The following is a 24,730-nucleotide window of genomic DNA, read 5'->3' on the forward strand; positions in this document are numbered from 1 at the left end:
CCATTTAGAGGAGATAACACAAGCATTGCAGAAGACAGTCTGCTGAATCTGTTAAGGGAAAAGACTATTTATTCCATTAATGTTCTGGAGTCCAATTTGACACATTGGCAACACTTAAAAATGAAATTCCAGCCTAAATTTTATGTTCTGAAAATAGTGCGAAGTATTAGACGTGGCCATTTCTTATGTTTGTGTTCCCGTTGCATAAATGTCTTGCCACTTCCTTTTTTGATAATAGCTGTCACAGAAGCCTAAGCCTGTAACCCTTCCAACTTGGCTGGAATTCCATATAACATTTTTAGCTATTTTTGTTTTGAGGCTCAGGAAAGAGTGGGGTACGCTTATTTTTTTTCTACCCCTGTCTATGCCCCCCCCCCCCCCCCAATAGGGACTCTTCTTCCTGCGAGACAAAACAGGAAATTAAAGGTCACCTCCCCAAAGTGACAAGAATTCACAATTTACACATTGGAAACAATGTGCTCCCAATGTAAACACCCATTCCCCCCCCCCCCCCCCCCCCCAGTCTAGTGTGGTGACAACCATAACAGTCACCCACTTTCTGCTTCCTTGAATACCCAAAGGGACAGGTTTTTTGTTTTTTTTAAATCAAGCTTTGTCTATGTTTTTACATGATCTCTTTTTTTGCTGCAGTTATGTTAGTACCTGATGCTCAAACGCGATAGTGGAAATGGAAGGTAACATGATTGCGTCACCTTGTGGAAAAGCACTCTTAAAGAACAAGCAACACCCATGCTAACCTAGAAATAAAAAAATACATATATAAGTAGATAAATACTACTTCTACTTACATAACAGATGTATTGTGCTATCCACGTACTGATTCCTGTGAATTTTATAAAGGAAAGCAGAAAATCCTATTGTAGGCAGTGGCCATCTTGCCAAGCTAATGCTGACATCATATCCTTCTGGACTCTTGTTTTCCCCCCTCCGTTCTCTTACTTATTGTGTATTCATTAGCTGCCCTCCTCCCAGAGTCTTCAGACACTCCCACTGTGGTGTATACTAGCAACGTCACTGCCTTATCCTCCAATCGCTGAGTCTCCTCAGCCTTGCTCGTAAACACAAGTGAGCAGGTGTTTCAGATAAGAAAGCTAGGCAGGGAAATAAATGGAAGAGGAGGAATATATTATAGATAAAAATAACTCCCAGCATTCAACTCTTTGGCACTGTTTGGCACTAGGGCCAGTGCTCTTAATGTGATAACTCCAAACCATAACAGCAGAAAACGTTTTGCAAGTTTTGAATGCAGGATTAGCATCTTTATCACTTAATACACTCAGACCAGTTGCTGTTGAAATTTGATTTTTATGGTGACAATACCGCTTTAAAGGACAACTAAAGTGACAGAAATACGAAGGCTGCCATTTTTATCTCCTTTTAAACAATACCAGTTGCCGGGCAGCCCTGCTGATCTATTTGGCAGCAAAAGGTCAGTTTAGACTTACCTGGTAAAGAGGTTTCTAAACATCTCAGTGTACGGCAGGAAAAGGAGAGACTCCAGGCTCCTCCTCCTCCAAGGGAAACACAATTGACAAGAAGTTTAAAAGGCCCCCACCCCCTGCTACCCTCAGTATATAGACAAGAAATCCAGCCAATGAGACACCCAAACGTGACCCAGACTCCTGTCTACAGCTCAATCCACACCAAAACAGTGCAAAAAAAGTCAGGAAGAAAGGATAGAAGGCAGCATAGAGGGAGGGATGTAGTATGCCGTACACTGAGATGTTTAGAAACATCTTTACCAGGTAAGTCTAAACTGACCTTTCTCTAACCATCTCAGTGTACGGCAGGAAAAGGAGAGATAGGCAAGTAACCCCCTACTCACATGAGGGAGGGACTGCTGCCTGAAGCACCTTTCGACCAAAATGTTGGCCCTGACTGAAGAAGAGTCCCATCTAAAATGCATATCTGGACCAATCAGTCTTTGGTTCTCCCAAAAAGCTTATCGCTTCAATTCTCTGTAGATTGAAGATTGAAAATAATGCAAGCCTAACTGGCCTATGCGAGTGAACGCAAGGCCAACAGGCCTATGCGAGTGAACGCAAGGCCAACAGGCCTATGCGAGTGAACGCAAGGCCAACAGGCCTATGCGAGTGAACGCAAGGCCAACAGGCCTATGCGAGTGAACGCAAGGCCAACAGGCCTATGCGAGTGAACGCAAGGCCAACAGGCCTATGCGAGTGAACGCAAGGCCAACAGGCCTATGCGAGTGAACGCAAGGCCAACAGGCCTATGCGAGTGAACGCAAGGCCAACAGGCCTATGCGAGTGAACGCAAGGCCAACAGGCCTATGCGAGTGAACGCAAGGCCAACAGGCCTATGCGAGTGAACGCAAGGCCAACAGGCCTATGCGAGTGAACGCAAGGCCAACAGGCCTATGCGAGTGAACGCAAGGCCAACAGGCCTATGCGAACGAACGCAAGGCCAACAGGCCTATGCGAACGAACGCAAGGCCAACAGGCCTATGCGAACGAACGCCAGGCCAACAGGCCTATGCGAACGAACGCCAGGCCAACAAGCCTATGCGAACGAACGCCAGGCCAACAGGCCTATGCGAACGAACGCCAGGCCAACAAGCCTATGCGAACGAACCCCAGGCCAACAAGCCTATGCGAACGAACGCCAGGCTACCAGGCCTAAGCAAACGAAAGCCAAGCTATCAAGCCTCTGCATACGAAAGCCAAGCTATCAAGCCTCTGCATACGAAAGCAAAGCTATCAAGCGTCTGCAAACGAAAGCAAAGCTATCAAGCGTCTGCAAACGAAAGCAAAGCTATCAAGCGTCTGCAAACGAAAGCAAAGCTATCAAGCGTCTGCAAACGAAAGCAAAGCTATCAAGCGTCTGCAAACGAAAGCAAAGCTATCAAGCGTCTGCAAACGAAAGCAAAGCTATCAAGCGTCTGCAAACGAAAGCAAAGCTATCAAGCGTCTGCAAACGAAAGCAAAGCTATCAAGCGTCTGCAAACGAAAGCAAAGCTATCAAGCGTCTGCAAACGAAAGCAAAGCTATCAAGCGTCTGCAAACGAAAGCAAAGCTATCAAGCGTCTGCAAACGAAAGCAAAGCTATCAAGCGTCTGCAAACGAAAGCAAAGCTATCAAGCGTCTGCAAACGAAAGCAAAGCTATCAAGCGTCTGCAAACGAAAGCAAAGCTATCAAGCGTCTGCAAACGAAAGCAAAGCTATCAAGCGTCTGCAAACGAAAGCAAAGCTATCAAGCGTCTGCAAACGAAAGCAAAGCTATCAAGCGTCTGCAAACGAAAGCAAAGCTATCAAGCGTCTGCAAACGAAAGCAAAGCTATCAAGCGTCTGCAAACGAAAGCAAAGCTATCAAGCGTCTGCAAACGAAAGCAAAGCTATCAAGCGTCTGCAAACGAAAGCAAAGCTATCAAGCGTCTGCAAACGAAAGCAAAGCTATCAAGCGTCTGCAAACGAAAGCAAAGCTATCAAGCGTCTGCAAACGAAAGCAAAGCTATCAAGCGTCTGCAAACGAAAGCAAAGCTATCAAGCGTCTGCAAACGAAAGCAAAGCTATCAAGCGTCTGCAAACGAAAGCAAAGCTATCAAGCGTCTGCAAACGAAAGCAAAGCTATCAAGCGTCTGCAAACGAAAGCAAAGCTATCAAGCGTCTGCAAACGAAAGCAAAGCTATCAAGCGTCTGCAAACGAAAGCAAAGCTATCAAGCGTCTGCAAACGAAAGCAAAGCTATCAAGCGTCTGCAAACGAAAGCAAAGCTATCAAGCGTCTGCAAACGAAAGCAAAGCTATCAAGCGTCTGCAAACGAAAGCAAAGCTATCAAGCGTCTGCAAACGAAAGCAAAGCTATCAAGCGTCTGCAAACGAAAGCAAAGCTATCAAGCGTCTGCAAACGAAAGCAAAGCTATCAAGCGTCTGCAAACGAAAGCAAAGCTATCAAGCGTCTGCAAACGAAAGCAAAGCTATCAAGCGTCTGCAAACGAAAGCAAAGCTATCAAGCGTCTGCAAACGAAAGCAAAGCTATCAAGCGTCTGCAAACGAAAGCAAAGCTATCAAGCGTCTGCAAACGAAAGCAAAGCTATCAAGCGTCTGCAAACGAAAGCAAAGCTATCAAGCGTCTGCAAACGAAAGCAAAGCTATCAAGCGTCTGCAAACGAAAGCAAAGCTATCAAGCGTCTGCAAACGAAAGCAAAGCTATCAAGCGTCTGCAAACGAAAGCAAAGCTATCAAGCGTCTGCAAACGAAAGCAAAGCTATCAAGCGTCTGCAAACGAAAGCAAAGCTATCAAGCGTCTGCAAACGAAAGCAAAGCTATCAAGCGTCTGCAAACGAAAGCAAAGCTATCAAGCGTCTGCAAACGAAAGCAAAGCTATCAAGCGTCTGCAAACGAAAGCAAAGCTATCAAGCGTCTGCAAACGAAAGCAAAGCTATCAAGCGTCTGCAAACGAAAGCAAAGCTATCAAGCGTCTGCAAACGAAAGCAAAGCTATCAAGCGTCTGCAAACGAAAGCAAAGCTATCAAGCGTCTGCAAACGAAAGCAAAGCTATCAAGCGTCTGCAAACGAAAGCAAAGCTATCAAGCGTCTGCAAACGAAAGCAAAGCTATCAAGCGTCTGCAAACGAAAGCAAAGCTATCAAGCGTCTGCAAACGAAAGCAAAGCTATCAAGCGTCTGCAAACGAAAGCAAAGCTATCAAGCGTCTGCAAACGAAAGCAAAGCTATCAAGCGTCTGCAAACGAAAGCAAAGCTATCAAGCGTCTGCAAACGAAAGCAAAGCTATCAAGCGTCTGCAAACGAAAGCAAAGCTATCAAGCGTCTGCAAACGAAAGCAAAGCTATCAAGCGTCTGCAAACGAAAGCAAAGCTATCAAGCGTCTGCAAACGAAAGCAAAGCTATCAAGCGTCTGCAAACGAAAGCAAAGCTATCAAGCGTCTGCAAACGAAAGCAAAGCTATCAAGCGTCTGCAAACGAAAGCAAAGCTATCAAGCGTCTGCAAACGAAAGCAAAGCTATCAAGCGTCTGCAAACGAAAGCAAAGCTATCAAGCGTCTGCAAACGAAAGCAAAGCTATCAAGCGTCTGCAAACGAAAGCAAAGCTATCAAGCGTCTGCAAACGAAAGCAAAGCTATCAAGCGTCTGCAAACGAAAGCAAAGCTATCAAGCGTCTGCAAACGAAAGCAAAGCTATCAAGCGTCTGCAAACGAAAGCAAAGCTATCAAGCGTCTGCAAACGAAAGCAACGCTATCAAGCGTCTGCAAATGAAAGCAACGCTATCAAGCGTCTGCAAATGAAAGCAACGCTATCAAGCGTCTGCAAATGAAAGCAACGCTATCAAGCGTCTGCAAATGAAAGCAAAGCTATCAAGCGTCTGCAAATGAAAGCAAAGCTATCAAGCGTCTGCAAATGAAAGCAAAGCTATCAAGCGTCTGCAAATGAAAGCAAAGCTATCAAGCGTCTGCAAATGAAAGCAAAGCTATCAAGCGTCTGCAAATGAAAGCAAAGCTATCAAGCCGCTGCATACGAAAGCCAAGCTATCAAGCCTCTGCATACGAAAGCCAAGCTATCAAGCGTCTGCAAATGAAAGCAAATTTATCAAGCCTCTGCAAATGAAAGCAAAGTTATCAAGCCTCTGCATACGAAAGCTAAGCTATCAAGCCTCTGCAAATGAAAGCAAAGTTATCAAGCCTCTGCAAATGAAAGCAAAGTTATCAAGCCTCTGCATACGAAAGCAAAGCTATCAAGCATATGCAAATAAATGCAAGGCTTAACAAGCTTCTGCAAAAGAAGTCAAGTCTTGCGAGCCTATGCACATGAAAGCAAGGTTAACAAGCATATGCAAATAATGCTAATGAATGCAAATGCAAGGCTGACAATCTTCTGTAAATTGAAGCAAAGCTATCATGCATATGTAAATAAAAGCAAAGCTGACAAGTATATGCAGATAAATACAAGGCTTAACAAGCCTCTGCAAAAGAAATCAAGTCTTGCAAGCCTATGCAAAATGAAAGCAAGGCTAACAAGCATATGCAAAGAAAATCAAGGTTAACAGGTCTCAGCAAATAAATGCAGGGCTAACCAGCCTAAGAAAATTATAATCTGCACACAAATGCAAATCAGGGGACCACCTGAAATTATTCAGAGATTTGTTGGGTGAAAGTTTCTATACCCCTAATTCTGCCAATCAACTGTATTCCTGTGCAGGCTTGACCAGCTAATTTGTTATAATCCCAGGGAAGCCTATTGTTGCAATGGCAACATTCCACCTTCATCCAGCCCTGCATCTATTGCTTGCTTGTTTGGACACAGGAGAAGAAATAGCACAAAACATACAAGGGAAACCACTCTAATCTCAGCCATGTGAATGCATTTCCCCAGCAAATAATTATTAGTCCCCACAGCTAGCATGTAACAATCCTATGCAAATGCTAGACCTGAAAATTACTTCTGTAAACTCACAGGAATAGGATCCGGGGTAAGGGCTTTTAGCAATCGCTGAGCCCCATCTGGAGAAAAGAGAAACTTAGGGATTCTAATCTTTGTACTGTCCCCTCAGATTCTCCCCCCAAGCAAATACATGGTAAACGCTACATCACCGTGTTGTCTGCTGACAGAGGATCCGCCATGACTTGCAACAGCAACCGCTCAGCCGGCGTCTCTGTCTCCTCCATTATACTGGAGTGATCCGGAAGTACCACATCCTTAAGCTTCAACTGTGATCACTTCCTACGGCTGCTGGAGGACGGCGTTGTCCATATACAAAAATCTTGGTGCCGTCTCATCCTAGCCATCTCCCCCTTGTCAGATGCCACTGTGCACCCGCGTGCACTCACCGCTCAAACTGCCCACCTGGCCGAGCTAAGTGAGATCATCTGCGACCCTTCAGGCTACCGAAGGGGGGAGATTCCCAGCGTCATAACACACACAGACATGATGACCACCTGGGAACAGAAGCACTATGTCTAACTATTGCAGGCAGGATAAACTTCCCAATGCCTGATCACAGGCCAGGATGGGATCTTATCCCAAACAAACTGCTCTGCATAGCTACACAAAGTCGCCAAATAATCTAAAGCTGTCAACTGTGTCCTCGGCAGGCTGGAAACACAAGATACTGAAGGTAGCAGGGGGTGGGGGCCTTTTAAACTTCTTGTCAATTGTGTTTCCCTTGGAGGAGGAGCCTGGAGTCTCTCCTTTTCCTGCCCTACACTGAGATGGTTAGAGAAAGTATCTGAATAATACTAGAAACATGCAGTTAATCCTGTCAGGTCAATAATGTTAAACACCTGATCTGCTGCATGCTAGTTCAGGGTCTATGGCTAAAAGTATTAGAGGCAGAGGATCAGCTGGATAGCCAGGCAACTGGTATTGCTTATAAGGAAATAAATAAGGCAGCCTCAATATCCCTCGTTACAGTTGTCCTTTAACGTTGGTGCAGAAGAGGGGTCAGTTGTCCTGACTAAGCGTTAATGTAACATGAAACAGCTGTCAACCTCTCTGCACGGGTGGCCTCCCTCTTCAATAAGGGAGTAATCTCAGCCTTAGATTTTACTGCATTGGTTTGAAATAAAAAGCTTCTGTAAATTAGTGAATGCACCCTCCACTTTTTCCATTTTTTGTGCTTGGACGGTCTGAGAATTGGAGGCGCCACTTTGCTGTGTGTTTTGGCGGTTTTAGTGCACCATACTCTTGGGTGGTAAGTAAAATGTATAATTACTGAAAAAACAACAACCACAAAACACACTAACTTTCTCAAATGTTTATTTGAACAGTGTACAGAAGTTATATACAAGAATGAAAAAAGAAATAACTTCAAACTTTTTGCATTCATATTTTATGTACAGTTATGTGAAGGAGACAAGGACATTACTAGTACTAAAAATGCGTATACATCGGTGGCTCACACTCTAATGCACCCATTTCTAATTTGTATGCGCTGTGAACAGGAAGTACAGTGGGGAATTTAGGATAACTTTAAAGAAAAAAACTTTCCAGAAAAGTTGGGAAACCGTTTGAGATCAGCATTCAGACTTCTGTGCACTAACGGTTTCATCTTTGGTGATACTGGCAAAAGTACTGTGCCTCTAATGAGGTCTGCAAAAATGTTAACACACTGGGAGTGAATATTGGACTAGAGTAGGCAGGCTCTCCTACACAGCACTCTGTTTCAAGACGTGTGCTCACTGTCTACAGAAAACCAGGGACGGATATAACAAAGCTTCCCAACATCCTGTCACTTTCAATCAACTTAAAGGGAATGTCCAGGCATATAAAAAAAAAAAAAAAAAAAAAAAAAAAGACCTTTACTTACCTGGGGCTTCCTGCAGCCCCGCTCCCAGCCATCCGACCCGGGGTCCCCACCGGTGCAGAGGCCGACCTGCTCAGTACACTTCACACCATATGCGAGTGATTGACAGTGTCTCTAGTGCAGGCGCATTAGAGGATGACCTCAGGTGGGGAGCCCGGGCCAGCGACTGGAAGCGGAGCTGCTGCAAGGGACGTCGGCTGCCGGAGGAGGTTCTCATATTTTTATATGCCTGGATATTCCCTTTAAAGTGAATCTGAAGTGAAAATAAAGTTATGATATAATGAATTGTATGTGTACTACCACTAAGAAATAGAACATAAGTAGCACAGATATGAGTCTCATATTAAGAGTTAAAAAAACTTCTGTTATCTATGCAAAAGAGCTGCTCTGAGCTCTCCAACTAACTTAGTCAGAGAGCACTGCTATTTTCTGAAGCACTGATTTCAACCTATCTCGCTGTTTGTTTAAAGGGAACCTTAACAGAGTGATATGGATGTTTCCTTTTGAACAATACCAGTTGCCTGGCAGTCCTGCTGATCTCTTTGGCTGCAGTAGTGGCTGAATCATACACCTGAAACAATCATGCAGCTAATCCAGTCTGACTTCAGTCAGAGCACCTGATCTGCATGCTTGTTCAGGGGCTGTGGCTAAAAGTATTAGAGACACAGGATCAGCAGGAGAGTCAGGCTACTGGTATTGTTCAAAAGGAAAAATCCATATCCTTCTCAGTTTAGGTTCCCTTTAAAGTTTTGCTTCAGAGCTAATTTCCCTTTGAACTTTACTGCTCAGTTTCATAGTTTAAAACACACAATAGATTGTAAACTGAACATATTAGAGAATGATGCAATGTTATAAATCTATATAACTGAAAATAAATATGAGACACTACTTTGCTACTAATGTTCTATGAATTATCCGCACTACAAATACAATTAATTTTATCATAATTTTGTTTCCGCTTCAGTGTCACTTTAAAGCGAACCTGAGGCGGATGAGAATAAAAAGTTAGATACTTACCTATAAGGAGAAAAGCCTCTGGATGTCTGAGGCCACATCACTGCCTGGGACACTTGGAGCCTGTCAAGTAGCTTTGGTTTGTTTATACTCATGAAGTAGCTGTACGGTCCTGGTTGTACACAGTGGAGAGCGCAGCCACAAGATCGTCTGATAGGTTCTTGGGCTCCATGTATGGGGAGGGTGGGAGCAAGGAGGACATGTGAAGCCTCTTGACTATACACAGGCTTGCCACTACCTAGCAAAGTTATCTTCATCCGCCTCAAGTTCACTTTAAATGTTTTTTTCCTTCAACAAAATGGGAATTTTGGTTTTCATTAAGTGGAGTGCATTATTCTGCAGACAGGAGCTTTTATCACAACCTATTTTTATTTACTCTGCTGTCAGTCTTTGTCCCTTGTTTTAAAAGAAAAAAAAAAAAAAAGTACACTGTTCTACAGGCACATCTCCCTAATGAAAATAGCAAGCACAACACTGCAACCTGGCAATAGATAAAGCCGCATGTACACTTGGCTTCATGGTCTGTAGCAGGTATGAAATTCCCAGTTCACATCCACGGATTATTAAAGGAAAAAAAAAAAAAAAAAAAAAAAAAGAAGACAGAGCTACTTACCCAGGGCTTCCTCCAGCCCCTGGCAGCCGTCCTGTGCCCTCACCACAGCTTAGCTTCCAGCTGGTAGTCCAGGGTTCCCTCCGGTGCAGATGTCAACCTATAGAGTGCGAGAGCTGCTTGAGGTCGGGCTCACGTGGTCTGAAGTGTACTGTACAGGACTACTGCCCCTGCACAGTGCAGTACACTCCTGACCACGGAACCGCGACGGAAAGCCTCTTGCGCAGTACATGCCAACCTGGCGAGGTCCGCATCTGCACCGGAGGGAGACCCCGGGTCACCGGCTGGAAACGGAGCTGCGGCAAGGTCACAGGACAGCTGCCAGGGGCTGGAGGAAGCCCCAGATAGATATATCTCAGACCTTCTCTTTAAGGCCTCTTTCAAATGGTATTGTGAACTGCACACTTGTCAGGCAGTTCAGCCTCTTGTCTGCCAGTCACCCAACGTCTATTGGGTGCAATTTGATGCAGCTGAATGGCAGTGTTTACAACAACAACAAAAAACGCACCATGTCACGTCTGAGCACAGTCGTGCTCAGATGTGACTCAATTCAGTGGCTGCCTCTCCATTACCAATACCAAGCACTAGAGGACACTAGAGGACCACTATCACATAACTTACTAAATTTAAAATACTTAAAGGGACAGTGTGTGTGTGTGTGTGTGTGTGTGTGTGTGTGTGTGTGTGTGTGTGTGTGTGTGTGTGTGTGTGTGTGTGTGTGTGTGTGTGTGTGTGTGTGTGTGTGTGTGTGTGTGTGTGTGTGTGTGTGTGTGTGTGTGTGTCTTTTAAAGTCTGAAAACCACTGCGCCTGCGTTGCCGTATCCTCACTCCCGCTGATGGCACCAGGAGTGTGTAGCACAAGCCCAGTATGATCTGGGCCTGCGCAGTACACTCCTGGTGACATCAGGGAAAGCGAGGACACGGCAGCGCAGGCGCAGTGGTTTTCAGACTTTAAAGGGAAGGTTCAGGGACGCTACAAAAAAAATAAAAATCCGCATCCACTTACCTGGGGCTTCCTCCAGCCCGTGGCAGGCAGGAGGTGCCCTCGGCGCCACTCCGCAGACTCCCGGTGGTCTCCGGTAGCCGACCCGACCTGGCCGGCGGCCAGGTCGGGCTTCTTCTGCGCTCCAAGCCGGTGCGCTGACGTCATCGGACGTCAGCGCGCCGGTGTGGAACGCACAATGGAGTGCAGAAGAGGCCCGACCTGGCCGCCGGCCTGGCCAGGTTGGGTCGGGTCGGCCACTGGGAGCCTGCGAGCGGCGCCGAGGGCACCTCCTGCCTGCCACGGTCTGGAGGAAGCCCCAGGTAAGTGGATGCGGATTTTTTTTTTTTTTTTTTTTTTGTAGCGTCCCTGAACCTTCCCTTTAAAGTCTGAAATTCCAGAAGTGAACCGGAGGCGGGGCCGGAGAATCGTTGAGTGGCTGCGCAGGCACAGGATGCCTGCGGGGGACCATTAGAAGCCCCGGGTAAGTTCAACTCATTTTCCCCCGACCCCCCCTACAGTGTCCCTCTAAAGAAAACCCGGAGAATCTATTGTGAGAAAGTGGACTAGTCCAAAACCTGTCAAGACTTTTACTGCTTATTGTAAAGGACAAAAAAAATAGAAAAACAGTATATGATAGTGCATTTTATTCAGAAACAAATGTACATTTACATGGCATGTACTTTAAATTTATTGGGCTCTATTCACTAAGAGGCAAAAACACCGCAAAATTTTCGCCAGCGGTAAACTCCGCATTTTTTCAGCATTCACCAACATTTTCCGCATGCGGTAAAAAAGATGCGGAAACAGCCATTATTCATGCGGTAATCATGCGGTAAAAAGGTTGCATAAAGTAAAGTGTTTAAAAAAAAAATGTTAAAGTCCAGCAAGCACAGCCCTTAAATAGAACCCGAGGTGTGTTTAAAGAATGTTATCTGCATACAGAGGCTGGATCTGCCTATACAGGGAGGGAAGGGATGCAGGCGGGGACTGGAGTTCTGCAGGAGGTGGGAAGAGCAGCAGACTGACATTATAGAGATAAACACAGCCAGCTCTGACAAGCTGTTTGTCAGCAGAGTGGCTGTGATTTATGAGGGATTGCAGAGTGCAGGGGGACCTTAGGGGGGTTTGGGATAGCAACAGAGGCTGGGCTGTATAGGCAGATATAGGCAGGGTTCTTCAAACCCACCTCGGGTTCTCTTTAAGCCTCCAGACTTCATTAAAGTCAATGGGATGCGGAATATATCACCTACTACTTGTAGGTGATAAAAAAAACAGTAAATAATGACGAAACGATGCGCCTGAACAGTTTTGAGAATTGATTTTTTGTTGCCGAAAATACCGACTTTTGCCAAAATTATTCCGCATGAATCCGCATTTACCGCATGCGGAAAAAACATGCGGAGAATTTAGTGAATTTCAATGTGGCGGTGTTTTGGTCGGTAACTTTCCGCATGTCCTTTACGGCATGCGGGAAGTGATTGAGAATAGAGCCCATTTTGATAGTGGTCCTTGAACAAATAACCAGCCTTGGCACAGGAGCAGCTGACAGGCAGTGAGTTTGTAGCCTTCAGCCTCCCATGTGCAGGTGGTCCAATTCATTAACATTCAACAGGAAAGCCAAGGGTTGTGCGGTGCCTTTTAGCTTCATTTGAAATTATTCACCCTAAAAGTAGCCAAACTGTTCAGCAACTCCATTTTTTTTCAATCAATATGTGGATCGATTGCATACATTTTTTTCACTAAGCCCACTCGGCAAAAAAAGAAACTAAACCATAACGGGGAAATGGAGGATCGCTGAGGATCGGCGCAGGCACAGGACTTTTTCTTTACTTCACTTTAGGTTCATTTTAAGAAAACATTCAAAATCAGAATGTCATGGCAGCCACCATATCGAGAAAATGTAGTTATGCCCCTATGCCCCCTAGTCCATACTGCAATCCAGCCTCTGCATTATTGCAGAATTTAAGGCAGTCACATGGTGTGGAAGCAATGTCAAACTGTCACATCAGACTGATCTTTGGGATATTGCTAAGGCCTTATGGATAACTAGTGCTAAGGCAGATTTGTAATGCTGCAGACTATGTAAATGGAAGCTTCAATTTTGTTAATTTCCTTTAAAAAGGAAATTTTTTTTTTTTTTTTTTGCCAAAAGCTATTTTGTTCAGCAAATTAAACATGCAGAAATAAAGGAGTTTTGGGGCAGCCTATGCTCCAGGGTAGATACTATGGTTGTAAAGAAATGTAAGTATCTATGAGAATATAAAAAGGAAAAGTAAGACACTTCAGCTGAGGGATGCCTCTGGATAGCCCAGAGGCTCCACCCATCCTCCTCCACCCCACTGATCTAGCACTGGAACCCTCTGAAGAGCTTGTTGAATAGGTTAATGGGGCTGCATTCCCATTGGTGTTTGAGTGCAGATGCACTGCACAGGCACCTGCTCAGTAGCAGAGCTGCTCATGCATGACTATCCTCCCTGCATGAGCAGCACTGTGCTATTACTCATCCAAGAAGAAGAGGAGTGTCCCAGCGAGCAGTGGTTGGGTGCAGGAGGATTGGAGATCATCCAGAGGATTCCCTCCACAGAAGTATCTAACTTATTTGTTTCAATGTCACAGGTATACTGTATACTTTTAACACTTTTGAAAATTAAAAGCTCGCTGCAAATTGAAAAACGGGAAGATATTTTTTAATAACATTCAGTAACAAAGACTTAAGCAGCAATAATCTATGTTTAGGATAATTAAAAACGTAGAAATTTCTTTTAAGATAACATCAAGTTTTCGAAATTCAAAATAACAGACCCTATGTTTAAACTGCACACAGTTCCTTTACAATATCTATTCTCTTAACTCCTGGGCTAAATAATCTTGGGGATGGCAGGATGTAGGACTCCTGTCTTCACTCCTGCTGTTTAATTCCGGTGAAATTACAAACCCACGCACCTCTTTAATTTGTAGAATGTCAGACATATAAAACTATATAAATATAAACAATTTAATATAAATTATGCACTGCTGTGTTGGAGTTTCCCCTCTAAGATGATAAACAGGAGGAGACTAGTGCTTGAAAATTGACCTCCCATAGAAGGGAGCTCTGCCATCTTTAAGGCTTTCTGTATACCAGCTCGCTGCAGCATAGTTGCACATCCAGAAACACGAGCTGCCTAATAACTATGACTCATCTTTTACTCTAATTACCATGAAGTGAGAGTACATGCTCTTGGCATACATAAAAGCACTTTGGTTTTGACCAGTTTTTGAGGTTACGTAGGTCCATCCAGTGGATTCCATTTGGCGACGCAAATTCAAAATCCAATCCTAAAATAGAACAGACAATATAAATCAAATGTAGTAATTTTTTGTAATTAATTTATTGTACCAAAATTACGTTTTTTTATCTGCAACACATCAAATCTTTAGCAGCAAAATAAAGTAAAACTATTTGGCTGCAGGGCCAAATTTTTCCTGCCACTGGGGAAATGTGCCTTTCCCAGCCTGGCAGGCTAGGCAGGGTATGTGGTGGCAGGGTAGGGGTGGTGGCAGGGTGCCCTCATACATACCTGTCCGGACGGCTGCATTGGCTGCTTCTTCCTCCACCGACGTACTCCCGGCAGGTCTTCTTTGTTCTGATCATATGATATGACGTGATCTGGAATCCAGGAATCTTCCATCACCCCTCTTCCACCACCGGGTGGGGCTGCAATGCTGACTGCCGTCCTAAATCCCAAACACGTCATATCGTGATCAGATGTGATCAGTACCTAGAAGGCCTGCCGGAAATTCAGAGCACTATGCAGCCAAATGAGTTATCCCGTCAGAGGTTTAAGCTGCACAAGCAGCTCCATAGGAAGCATTTTGTTTGAAGCTGCCATTAGGTTAAATATTACAAATGTCTTTATTTTCCTGTGCTCACCTGGAAACGGTTTGGAGCACAAGAAGGTGTTGCTTTTCTGCTGCAAACAGCAGCGGTAGTTTCTAATCGCTTAAAGAAAATCTGTAATGAAGAAAAAAAAAAACTCCCCTGGGGGCTACTCACCTCGGGTGGGGGAAGCCTCAGGATCCTATTGAGGCTTCCCCCGTCCTCTTCGGTCCCACATCAGCGACGAAAATTGTCCCGGGGCGGCGGCGATGTAAATATTTACCTCTCGGGCTCCAGCGCAGGCGCAGTATCCGCTCTTCCCACGGAGATAGGCGAAAATAGCGATCTCCGTCAGGCCGCTCTACTGCGCCGTCAGAAGAGCCGCAACAGCGCCCCCGCTGGAGCCTGGAAATGTAAATATTGAAAAGGCTGTCGGATTTGTCGCCTGTGCGTTCTGGGGGCTGCAGCGAGACCGCCGTGGGACACAGGAGGACAGGGGAAGCCTCGATAGGTTCTAGAGGCTTCCCCCTACTTAGGTGAGTACCCCCCAGGGGAATTTTTTTTACAGTACAGGTTTTCTTTAACTACTTTCGCCTCCTGGACGTACTAGCTATGTCCAGGAGGCCATGTGCGCTCCCGGCCGCGGATCGTTAGCCCAGGAATCAATGAATCGGGCTATAGTGCCCGATCACAGATTCCTCTCCCCCGCAGAAAAAGCGACAGCTTCTCTCGGAAGCTTCGCTTTTTCTGACTCCTACGTCCCCCTAAGCGTACAGGTTACGCTTAGAGTGACGTCATGTAAACAAACTCATGGCTGCCATCTTGTGGCCAAAAAGTAAAACAACTAAATGTAAAAAAATAAAAAATAAAAATCAACACATTTCACCACAAAAAAAATAAAAAATTACTGTTTACATCCCACCCTCCCCAAAATACCCAAATAAAATGTTTAATTAAAAAAAAAAAAAAAAACAGAATTAAAAAAAAAAAAAAAAAATTTACTTAACTATTTCACATTCCTGGACGTGAAACTCACGTCCAGGAAGCCATGTGCGCTCCTGCGCGTCCACGCGGCCGATCGCGCGCGTGCACGCGCGCGATCGGCCGGCGGTTTGTTAGCCAGTGAATCAGTGAATCGGGCAACGGTGCCCGATCACTGATTCCTCTCCCCCGCAGAAAAAGCGACAGCTTCTCTCGGAAGCTACGCTTTTTCTGCCTCCTATGTCGCTCTAAGCGTACGTGGTACGCTTAGAGTGACGTCACTGTAAACAACTCATGGCTGCCATCTTGTGGCCAAAAAGTAAACTACATCTAAATGTTAAATAAAAATAAAAATACACATATATTTACAAAAAAAATACAATTTCAATCCCACCCTCCCAAAAATACCCACATAAAATGTTTAATTAAAAAAAAAAAAAAACATTACAATTAAAAAAAAAAAAAAACACAAATATTTACCTAAGGGTCTAAACTTTTTAAATATCTATGTAAAGATGAAATATTTCTTTTTTTTTTTTTATTATAAGCTTGTAAATAGTGATGAATGCAAAACGGAAAAAATGCACTTTTATTTCCAAATAAAATATTGTCGCCATACATTGTGATAGGGACATAATTTAAATGGTGTAATAAACGGGACAAATGGGCATATACAATACGTGGGTTTTAATTATGGAGGCATGTATTATTTTAAAACTATAATTGCCGAAAAGTGAGAAATAATGATTTGTTTCCGTTTTCTTCTTATTCTTCCTGTTAAAATGCATTTACAGTAAAGTGGCTCTTAGTAAAATGTACCCCCCAAAGAAAGCCTAATTGGTGGCGGAAAAAACAAGATATAGATCAGTTCATTGTGATAAGTAGTAATAAAATTATAGGCTAATGAATGGGAGGTGAACATTGTTCGGATGCATGAAGCGAAAAACGACTGAATGCGAACTGGTTAAGGGTCTAAACTTTAAATATCAATATAAAGATGAAATATTTCTATTTTTTTTAATAAGCTTGTAAATAGTGATGGATGCAAAACAGAAAAAAAGCACTTATTTCCAAACAAAATATTGTCGCCATACATTGTGATAGGGACATTATTTAAACAGTGTAATCACCGGGACAAATGGGCAAATACAATACATGAGTTTTAATTATGGAGGCATGTATTTTAAAACTATTATGGACGAAAACTGACAAATGTTTTCAGTTTTTTTTTCTTATTCTTCGTGTTAAAATGCATTTCCAGTAAAGTAGCTTTTAGCAAAATGTACCACCCAAAGAAAGCCTAATTGGTGGCGGAAAAAACAAGATATAGTTTAGTTCATTGTGATAAGTAGTGATAATGAATGGGAGGTGAACATTGCTCGGATGCATAAAGTGAAAACAACTGAAGGCTGAAGTAGTTCATTATTGTTAATGATTGAACCTGTGAATAGTCGGCTTCAGAGCTCTAAAGCAGACAATACACAGATCCAATCACTAAGCAATTTATTAGAAACTACTGGTTAATCATTCGGATGTCAAATCATACCACAGATAGTAGTGAGATTTTGATTATCAAAATTTGCCACTTTACAGAACAAACTGATTTGGAGCAATTTTAGTTGAAATTTCACACTTGAAAAGAAAAAAAAAAAAAAAACACAGGGACACCGGGAGCCCAATCTTGCATAATCACATACGGTATTGGGGAGATTTAAAAGAACAGTATAAGTATATACGCTCAAAGCTGAAGAAGCAACCACTCAGAGCATGTGGGGGAAGTACCGTCCCCACTCTAGAAATGGGGTGGCCGCTGCTCCAAGGAGGGGAATGGTCTCACTCTAGCCGAGTCCTTGACGCGAGTCCCTCAGAACGGGATCACTGGTAAAAACTGAAAGAGGTAGGAGGTGGAAAAAGTTTAGGCTACCTTGCCAAACGAAAGATAAAAGTCTTACCTTTATTTAGTATTTTTGAGAGTAGGATGTTCAAAAGGGATTCAAATTTATTACGTACATAAGACAACTCGTTTCACAGTGGGACCAGGTGCTCAGGGCTGATCCTGCTAGATCTGCATACGTCACTTTGATTTGACCTGATGAAGCAGATTTCACTGTGTAAAACGCGTTGTCTTATGTGCATAATACATTTGAATCCCTTTTGAACATCCTATTCTCAGAAGTACTTATTAAAGGTAAGATTGTCTTCCCTTTCTTTTGATAAGGTATGCTTTTTCCGCCCCTGGGCGCCTCCTACTTCCTCCATGGTTGAAACTTACCAATATACCCAATCTACTTTTGAGTGGACCAGATGATTACTGGAAGATCTGATGGCTGGTTCACACTCGGGTGCTTTTCAGGATTGTTTCAGCGCTTTGTTGACCACCATTGTGCGGTGACATGTATTTCTATGACATCGTTCTATCTCGCTTTCGATTTGAGTAAATCACAATTGTGTTGCATGCAGCATTTTGGCAGCAATCGCAAAGCAATTCTCTTCCTCTTAAACAAGTACCAAAAAGTCGCAATCACTAGATGATTTTGTTTTTGTGATCAGAGCGTGAACCAAGATGATTATAACTGTCAAAACCTTTTTCAGTTGATTATTGTATGGACACTAACATTACAGGATGAAGTAATCTATAGTGAACCGTGTGATGTGGTTATATGTGTATGATGTGTGCATATGTAGAAGAGAAATCACTATTAAAAAATACCTCCAATGCCCCTGCATCTTGAAGATGCACCTGGATTAGATTTTATTCTCCGTTTTTTTTTCTAAATCTAGGTGTGTCTTATAGTCCGGCAAGTCTTGTGAAGCACAAAATAAGGTACTAATTATTTTTCTGTAGTTATTTAGGTAAAACCAGAATAAAAAAATAAAATAAAACCGCACACAGTGCCCTCTACAGCTGACCATCAGTGCAGCTGGAGGAACAAGATAAGGATGATGCATGTTACAGAGGGGGAAGTTGTCTGTATCACACTTTCATGGCATTCTGTTTGCTAAGCTGTCCAATAGTATACTTGCATCTGTGGCTGGAGTTGGGCATTAAAGCAAGCCCCTTGCAGGAACCTGTGCTTTACATGTACTGCATTATACCCCTCTGGTCTCTTACCTAGAAAGCTTCTTCATTATTCAAGTCATCATCGTCGTCATCATCCTCTTTCGCTCTGAAGTGGAGATTTCTCAGCTCTCTTCTGCTCATGGAAGCACAGGATGTGGTCACTGGTGGAAAGTCCTAGGTAATATATATACAATGAGATCAGTGCATGTCAAACCAATTTAAAGAAATTAAATATAACATACATGTAGGTCTATACCCTGGCCACAAAATGAAGCATCCAGCTACAGTTGTCAAGGGACAACTGTGACGAGAAGGATATGGAGGCTGACATTTATTTCCTTTTAAGCAATACCAGTATCCTGGCTATCCTGCTGATCCTCTGCCCCTAATACTTCTAGCCATAGACCCTGAACAAGCATACAACAGATCAGGTGTTTCTGACATTGTCAGATCTGCCAAGATTAGCTGCATGCTGGTTTCTGATGTGATTCAAACTCAAACACTCCTGCCACCAAGTACATCAGCAGCAGGGCTGCCGGGCAACTGGTATTGTTTAATTATTGCTCCTAGGGCATAGATATTTATCTATGCAAGTTAATGAGAAGCAAATGGGAAGTGGAAATTGCTCTGGTCCTGAAGGGAAAAAAAATGGCACCCTCCATCGTCTGCTCACTACCATGGTCCTTTAAGGAGAATCCATAAATCCAGGAGATGGGCTTTTTATTATCCTGGTGGATTTAGTGAATATAGGAAAGGAGTGACAAAAGGTTTACACTTGAAAAAGGAGAGCCTCCCCAAATCACAGCCTATTATGCTAAAGAGTAAGTGGCCATAAAATATATGCTTCTGTACAGGAACTGGTCTGATCTTAATTTGTGTGTTTGTATTAAGTTTGTACATTTCCCTGGAGTAAGAAATACAAAGTGATCCTTTATCGACAGTAAAGTAAGCATAGCAGTATACTACCTGTACTTGCAGTCAGTGCTGTTTGTTTGTTGATTTAAAGGACAACTGTAGTCAGTGTGATATGGAGGCTGTCATATTTATTTCCTGTTAAGCAATACCAGTTACCTCACAGCCCTGCTGATCTATTTGGCTGCAGTATCGTCTGAATAACACCAGAAACAAGCATGCAGCTAATCTTTTCAGAGCCAACAAAAATGTCAGAAACTCCTCATCTGCTTCATACTTGTTGAGGGTCTATGGCTAAAAAAGTGTTAGAGGCAGAGGTTCAGCAGGACTTCCAGGCAACTGGTATTGCTTAAGAGGAAATAAATATGGCAGACTTCATATCCCTCTCACTTCAGTGGTCCTTTAAGTCAATATAGTGCAATGTGGCTTAGTGTCAAGTCCTGTACAAAGGTGACCATCATCCTAGTCATTGGAGTTTGACCCGAGTGTAGCGGTCCCCTCCTTTCCTCTCCACCTTTGTTGTGACTTCATTATCTGGCCACCTACAGCTCACTGGCACAAACACAAGGGCTACCGAGGAAAAGGTGAGCAGGTGGTGTGGTCACAACGTGCATGAAGAGGGGCGGATATGGCCAGTGACATTATGTGGGTAGATAGGGGTAGAGGCAGCTAGTTAGTCATTTAGCATAAAGTATATAAAGGCTGCCATATTTATTTCCTTTTAAACAATACAAGTTACCTGGCAGCCCTGCTGGTCTATTTGGCTGCAGTAGTGTTTCAATCACACAAGAAACAAGCATGCAGCTAATCTTGTCAGATTAAAAAGAAAAAAAAAAAAGTCAGAAACACCTGATCTGCTTCATGCTTGTTCAGGGTCTATGGCTAAAAGTATTAGAGGCAGATGATCAGCAGGATAGTCAGGCAACTAGGATTGCTTAACCACTTTACCCCCGGCTTTACCCTAAAAAACCAGGGACGGAGAAATCCGTACCTTCCTCGCTACCGCCGCTGTCCGCACTCCCGCCGCTCGTGCACGCCCCCGCCCGCTCGGAGATCAATGAACGGGAAAATCCATTCCCGTTCGTTGATCTAAGCCCCTGCAATGATCTGCTGCTTCGAGAAACAGCGCAATCATTGCGATTCTCCCAGCCTCCTACTGCTTCCTGTAAGCGTCCTTCCGGACGCTTACAGGTCGCATGTAAACAGGCTCACTGTGGCCATCTTGTGTCCAAATAGTAAACTACACCCTAAAGCATTTTACACATACAAATACATTGTTTTACACAATAAATTAACTCATTACCTCCCACACTCCCCAATTTTATTTTTTGTTAATTTAAAAAAAAATACAATAAAAAAACAAAAACAAAAACATAAATAGTTACCTTAGGGACTGAACCTTTTAAATATTTATGTCAAGAGGGTATAACACTGTTACTTTATAAACTACGGGCTTGTAATTAGGGATGGACGCAAAACTGAAAAAAATGCACCTTTATTTCCAAATAAAATATTGGCGCCAAACATTGTGATAGGGACATAATTTAAACGGTTTTATAACCGGGACAAATGGGCAAATACATTTCAAGGGTTTTAATTACAGTAGCATGCATTATTTAAAAACTATAATGGACGAAAACTGAAAAATATTTCCCACATTTTTTCCTATTTTCCCATTAAAACACATTTAGTATAAAATAATTCTTGGCATAACGTCCCACCTAAAGAAAGCCAAATTGGTGGCGAAAAAAACAAGATATAGTTCATTTCATTGCGATAAGTAATAATAAAGTTATAGACGAATGAATGGACGGAGCGCTGAGAGGTGAAAATTGCTCTGGTGTTAAAGGGGTAAAACCCCTCAGTGGTGAAGTGGTTAAAAAGGAAACCCAAGATGGGGCGGGGGAAAAAGTCATACATACCAGGGGCTTCCTCCAGCTCCCTTCAGACCTTCTGGGCCAGATTTATCAAGAGTGTCTGAGACAAAATGCTGGTAGGTTTGTAGAACTCTGTGCAGAACTGTCTCAGGCACCTTAAGAAGCCACTAGATGGTGCTGTTTCCTTCCTAAACTATTCTAAGTGAGGAGGCACTAGTACAGTGTCTCAGCCGAACGAACAAAACAGTGTATGACTTGTTGGTTTATCCATCTGGGACATGAGCAGCCCAGGCTGTAATTACTCTCCTAAACTTCCATTCTTAAATAATCCCGATGTCTGCTCTTTTACACACATTTATAACATGCTCTAAGAAGTCAAATCTCCACACACCCGTCCACAATTCCCCTCCTTCTCTTAAACAAATAAACATCACCAGGATGAAGGGGAGTTCACCTCAGTAACAAATGAGCGTGGGTAGATGGCAGAAAAAGGAAGCTATGAGGGGTCAGCGTAAACCTGCTCTGCGGGGTTAAGAAGTGGTATTGGCCACTTCTTATTCAAGGACAGTTCTGCGCTGTTCTTAATCTAAGGAAAACTCTCAGAACTGCCGCAATCTCTCTTCACTTAAGAAAGCATTGGGAAGCATCTTAATGTGCAGAACAGGTTCCCCTGCTGGTAAGGACAGTTTAAGAATAAAAAACTGTCGGTAATGCGTTGATAAATCTCCCCCTTTGACTCTCGTCACCTTGATTATTCACTGGGGTTCTCTGAAATTTCTCCAGCGTACTCCGTATGTATTCGGCCCAATCGTGTCCCCGATGCCAGGAGCATACTGTGCAGGTGCGGACCGCATCCAGCGAGAGAATCGCGATGGGGAGGAACACTCATCCGAACTGCACGTGCACTGACTGGCCCTGACTTGGGAAATTTTAGAGTACCGTAGCAAAGGATTGAGGTGGCCCGGGAGGATTGCAAAGGAGCCAAAAGTCTAAAAGGGGCTGGAGGAAGCTCCAGGTATGTATGAATTTTGCCCCCACCCCCATCTTGTGTGCACGTTAAAAGGAAATAAATATGGCAGCCTCCATATACCTCTCGCTTCAGGTTCCCCTTAACATTGCAGATCGGTTATAGTTCCCCAGTCAGTCACCGCTCCCAGAAAACGCCTCATTGCACTATTCATCCAATATGCTGTAAAATCGTGGCTCACATGGAGAAAAAGGACTACTATGTGTCACCCCCACACTGTTCTTGAACCACTACTATAATGATGAGATGCCCTTTACAACCCAAAATGTTAACTGGGACAGGTGGAATGACGGAGCAGGTATCAAAAACCTTAACGCCCTCAGCCAAGATGGAAAGGTAATCTCATGGGACACCCTGAAATGTAAATTTAGCCTGCCAAGCTTTTTTTCTGCTGCCTTCATCTATAATGAAAGTAGGCCCTGACTGGGACCTATCGCCAATCGAACATGTACCTACAGGGGACAGATAGACCAGGTCCAATTTCCTAACTATATGCTTTATTATGGTATGAAACCATTCTGCTTCTTACCCCTCCTATAGAAAAGTGGGTAGAATCTCTGGCTCTTCAATGTCCTGAAGAATGGACCAAGATCTTTGATAACATTGCTAGTTTCATTATAGTAATAAAAGAGATAGTTAATAAAATCTTATACCATTGGTATTTCACTCCCCAAAAACTGGAAAGGATTAAGACCCTTCCGACTCCTCAGTGCTTCCACTGGAATTCCATCAACGCTGATATGGTGCACTGCTGGTGGAGTTGCCCTACTATCTCAATATACCAGTAACCAAAGATATTGGCGCCCCCTTGTTTAGTATAAATGCCTGATTGCAAAGTACTGGAAAGGCCCCATGCCTTTTACATAAATTATGGGGGGTCACCACATGGAGCCAATTACTCACACTCTGAACTCAATCATACACATATTTGAACAAATATGTGGGCTCCCTTGATAGCTCATTTCCCATTAGGCCAACCAGCCTTGGTCTGTTTGCTTTCATGTTTCTATAGTAATATGTCACATAGAAGTATAACCAGAAAATACTATGTATAGATCTATGCTGACTTATTTTCCATTGATGTCAACTAAATGTTATATGTAACGTGTTGTATTTGATGGTCGCATATTACTGTTGGAAGCGTGTCATACCTTTGAAACTAATAAATTATAGCAAAAAAAAAACCACGTTTTACCTAAAAGTCATTAAATATACACATCTATTAAAATGGGCGCATTTTCAATGTATGTTTGATTAAAATATTAGCCAGGTGTTGATGGGAAAATGCCATTCAGTGAACAAGCAACACCTTTTGGCAACCTTTACCATCTTTCCTGGTGTTTTAGGGAGTTTACTGAGTGTTTTGGCGGCTTGTTATTTATTAACACCCCCCCCCCCCCCCCCCCCCATATTCTTATATTTGGTTATTTTTTGTCGATACCTAGTCTTTATTCTGCTTTGATTGTTTCTCTTGAGAAAGGTCCTCTGTTGGATTTACAGAAAAAAGTTAGTATTTGACTCATTGATATTGACACCCCCTCTTCACTAGATAAACTGATTGGTAAGAATTGTAGAAGAGGAAAAGGCATGTGAGCAGTCAGTGGCCTGTGTATGTGAACAGACTGTGGTTAAGGGTTATGTACTCCCAACTGCATTGTTGATTGAGGTGCTAACTCAGGTTGCTTTGCCCAGGGCTGTGGAGTTGAGGAGTCAGAAATTTTGGGTACCTGGAATCTGAGTCGGTGGTTTCAGGAGTGATTTTTGAACCGTATCCAGAGCCTTTGTAAAAATTAGGCTAAGGAGTACCTGTAGTCGGAGGTTTCATAAACTGAGGTGTTTGCGTCAGATGATTTTTGTACCGACTCCACAACCCTGACTTTGCCACAGTGTATGCTATCAGTTCAATTATCTCTTATGTTTTTACAGTAACAGGTGTGCCATAAATACAAAAATAATAATATGTACACGCATGCACACACAGTATAAATCACTTGTCAACAAACGGGGTGTTCACTGACTTGCTATTCGGCCTTGTAAACAAACAAGAAAAAAAGATCTCACAACACACCGACTTTGCCAAATATATTCATATAATTTTATGTATCAATCAC

General features: G+C 43.2%; 1 protein-coding gene across 1 annotated transcript in view; it reads right to left on the reverse strand.

The window, feature by feature from the left end:
* Positions 1-11,524: 11,524 nt before the first annotated feature.
* Positions 11,525-24,730, reverse strand: part of C6H1orf174 (chromosome 6 C1orf174 homolog) — a 49,672-nt gene continuing 36,466 nt past the window's right edge. The window contains exons 3-4 of the mRNA XM_068240491.1: positions 18,855-18,977; positions 11,525-14,220 (exon numbers count right to left, since the gene is read on the reverse strand). Of these exons, the coding sequence (XP_068096592.1) occupies positions 18,855-18,977 (123 nt within the window). The 3' untranslated portion in view covers positions 11,525-14,220. The remainder of the gene's footprint in view (positions 14,221-18,854; positions 18,978-24,730) is intronic.

The sequence above is a fragment of the Hyperolius riggenbachi genome, chromosome 6 (genome assembly GCF_040937935.1).
Source record: "Hyperolius riggenbachi isolate aHypRig1 chromosome 6, aHypRig1.pri, whole genome shotgun sequence".
Taxonomy (NCBI): domain Eukaryota; kingdom Metazoa; phylum Chordata; class Amphibia; order Anura; family Hyperoliidae; genus Hyperolius; species Hyperolius riggenbachi.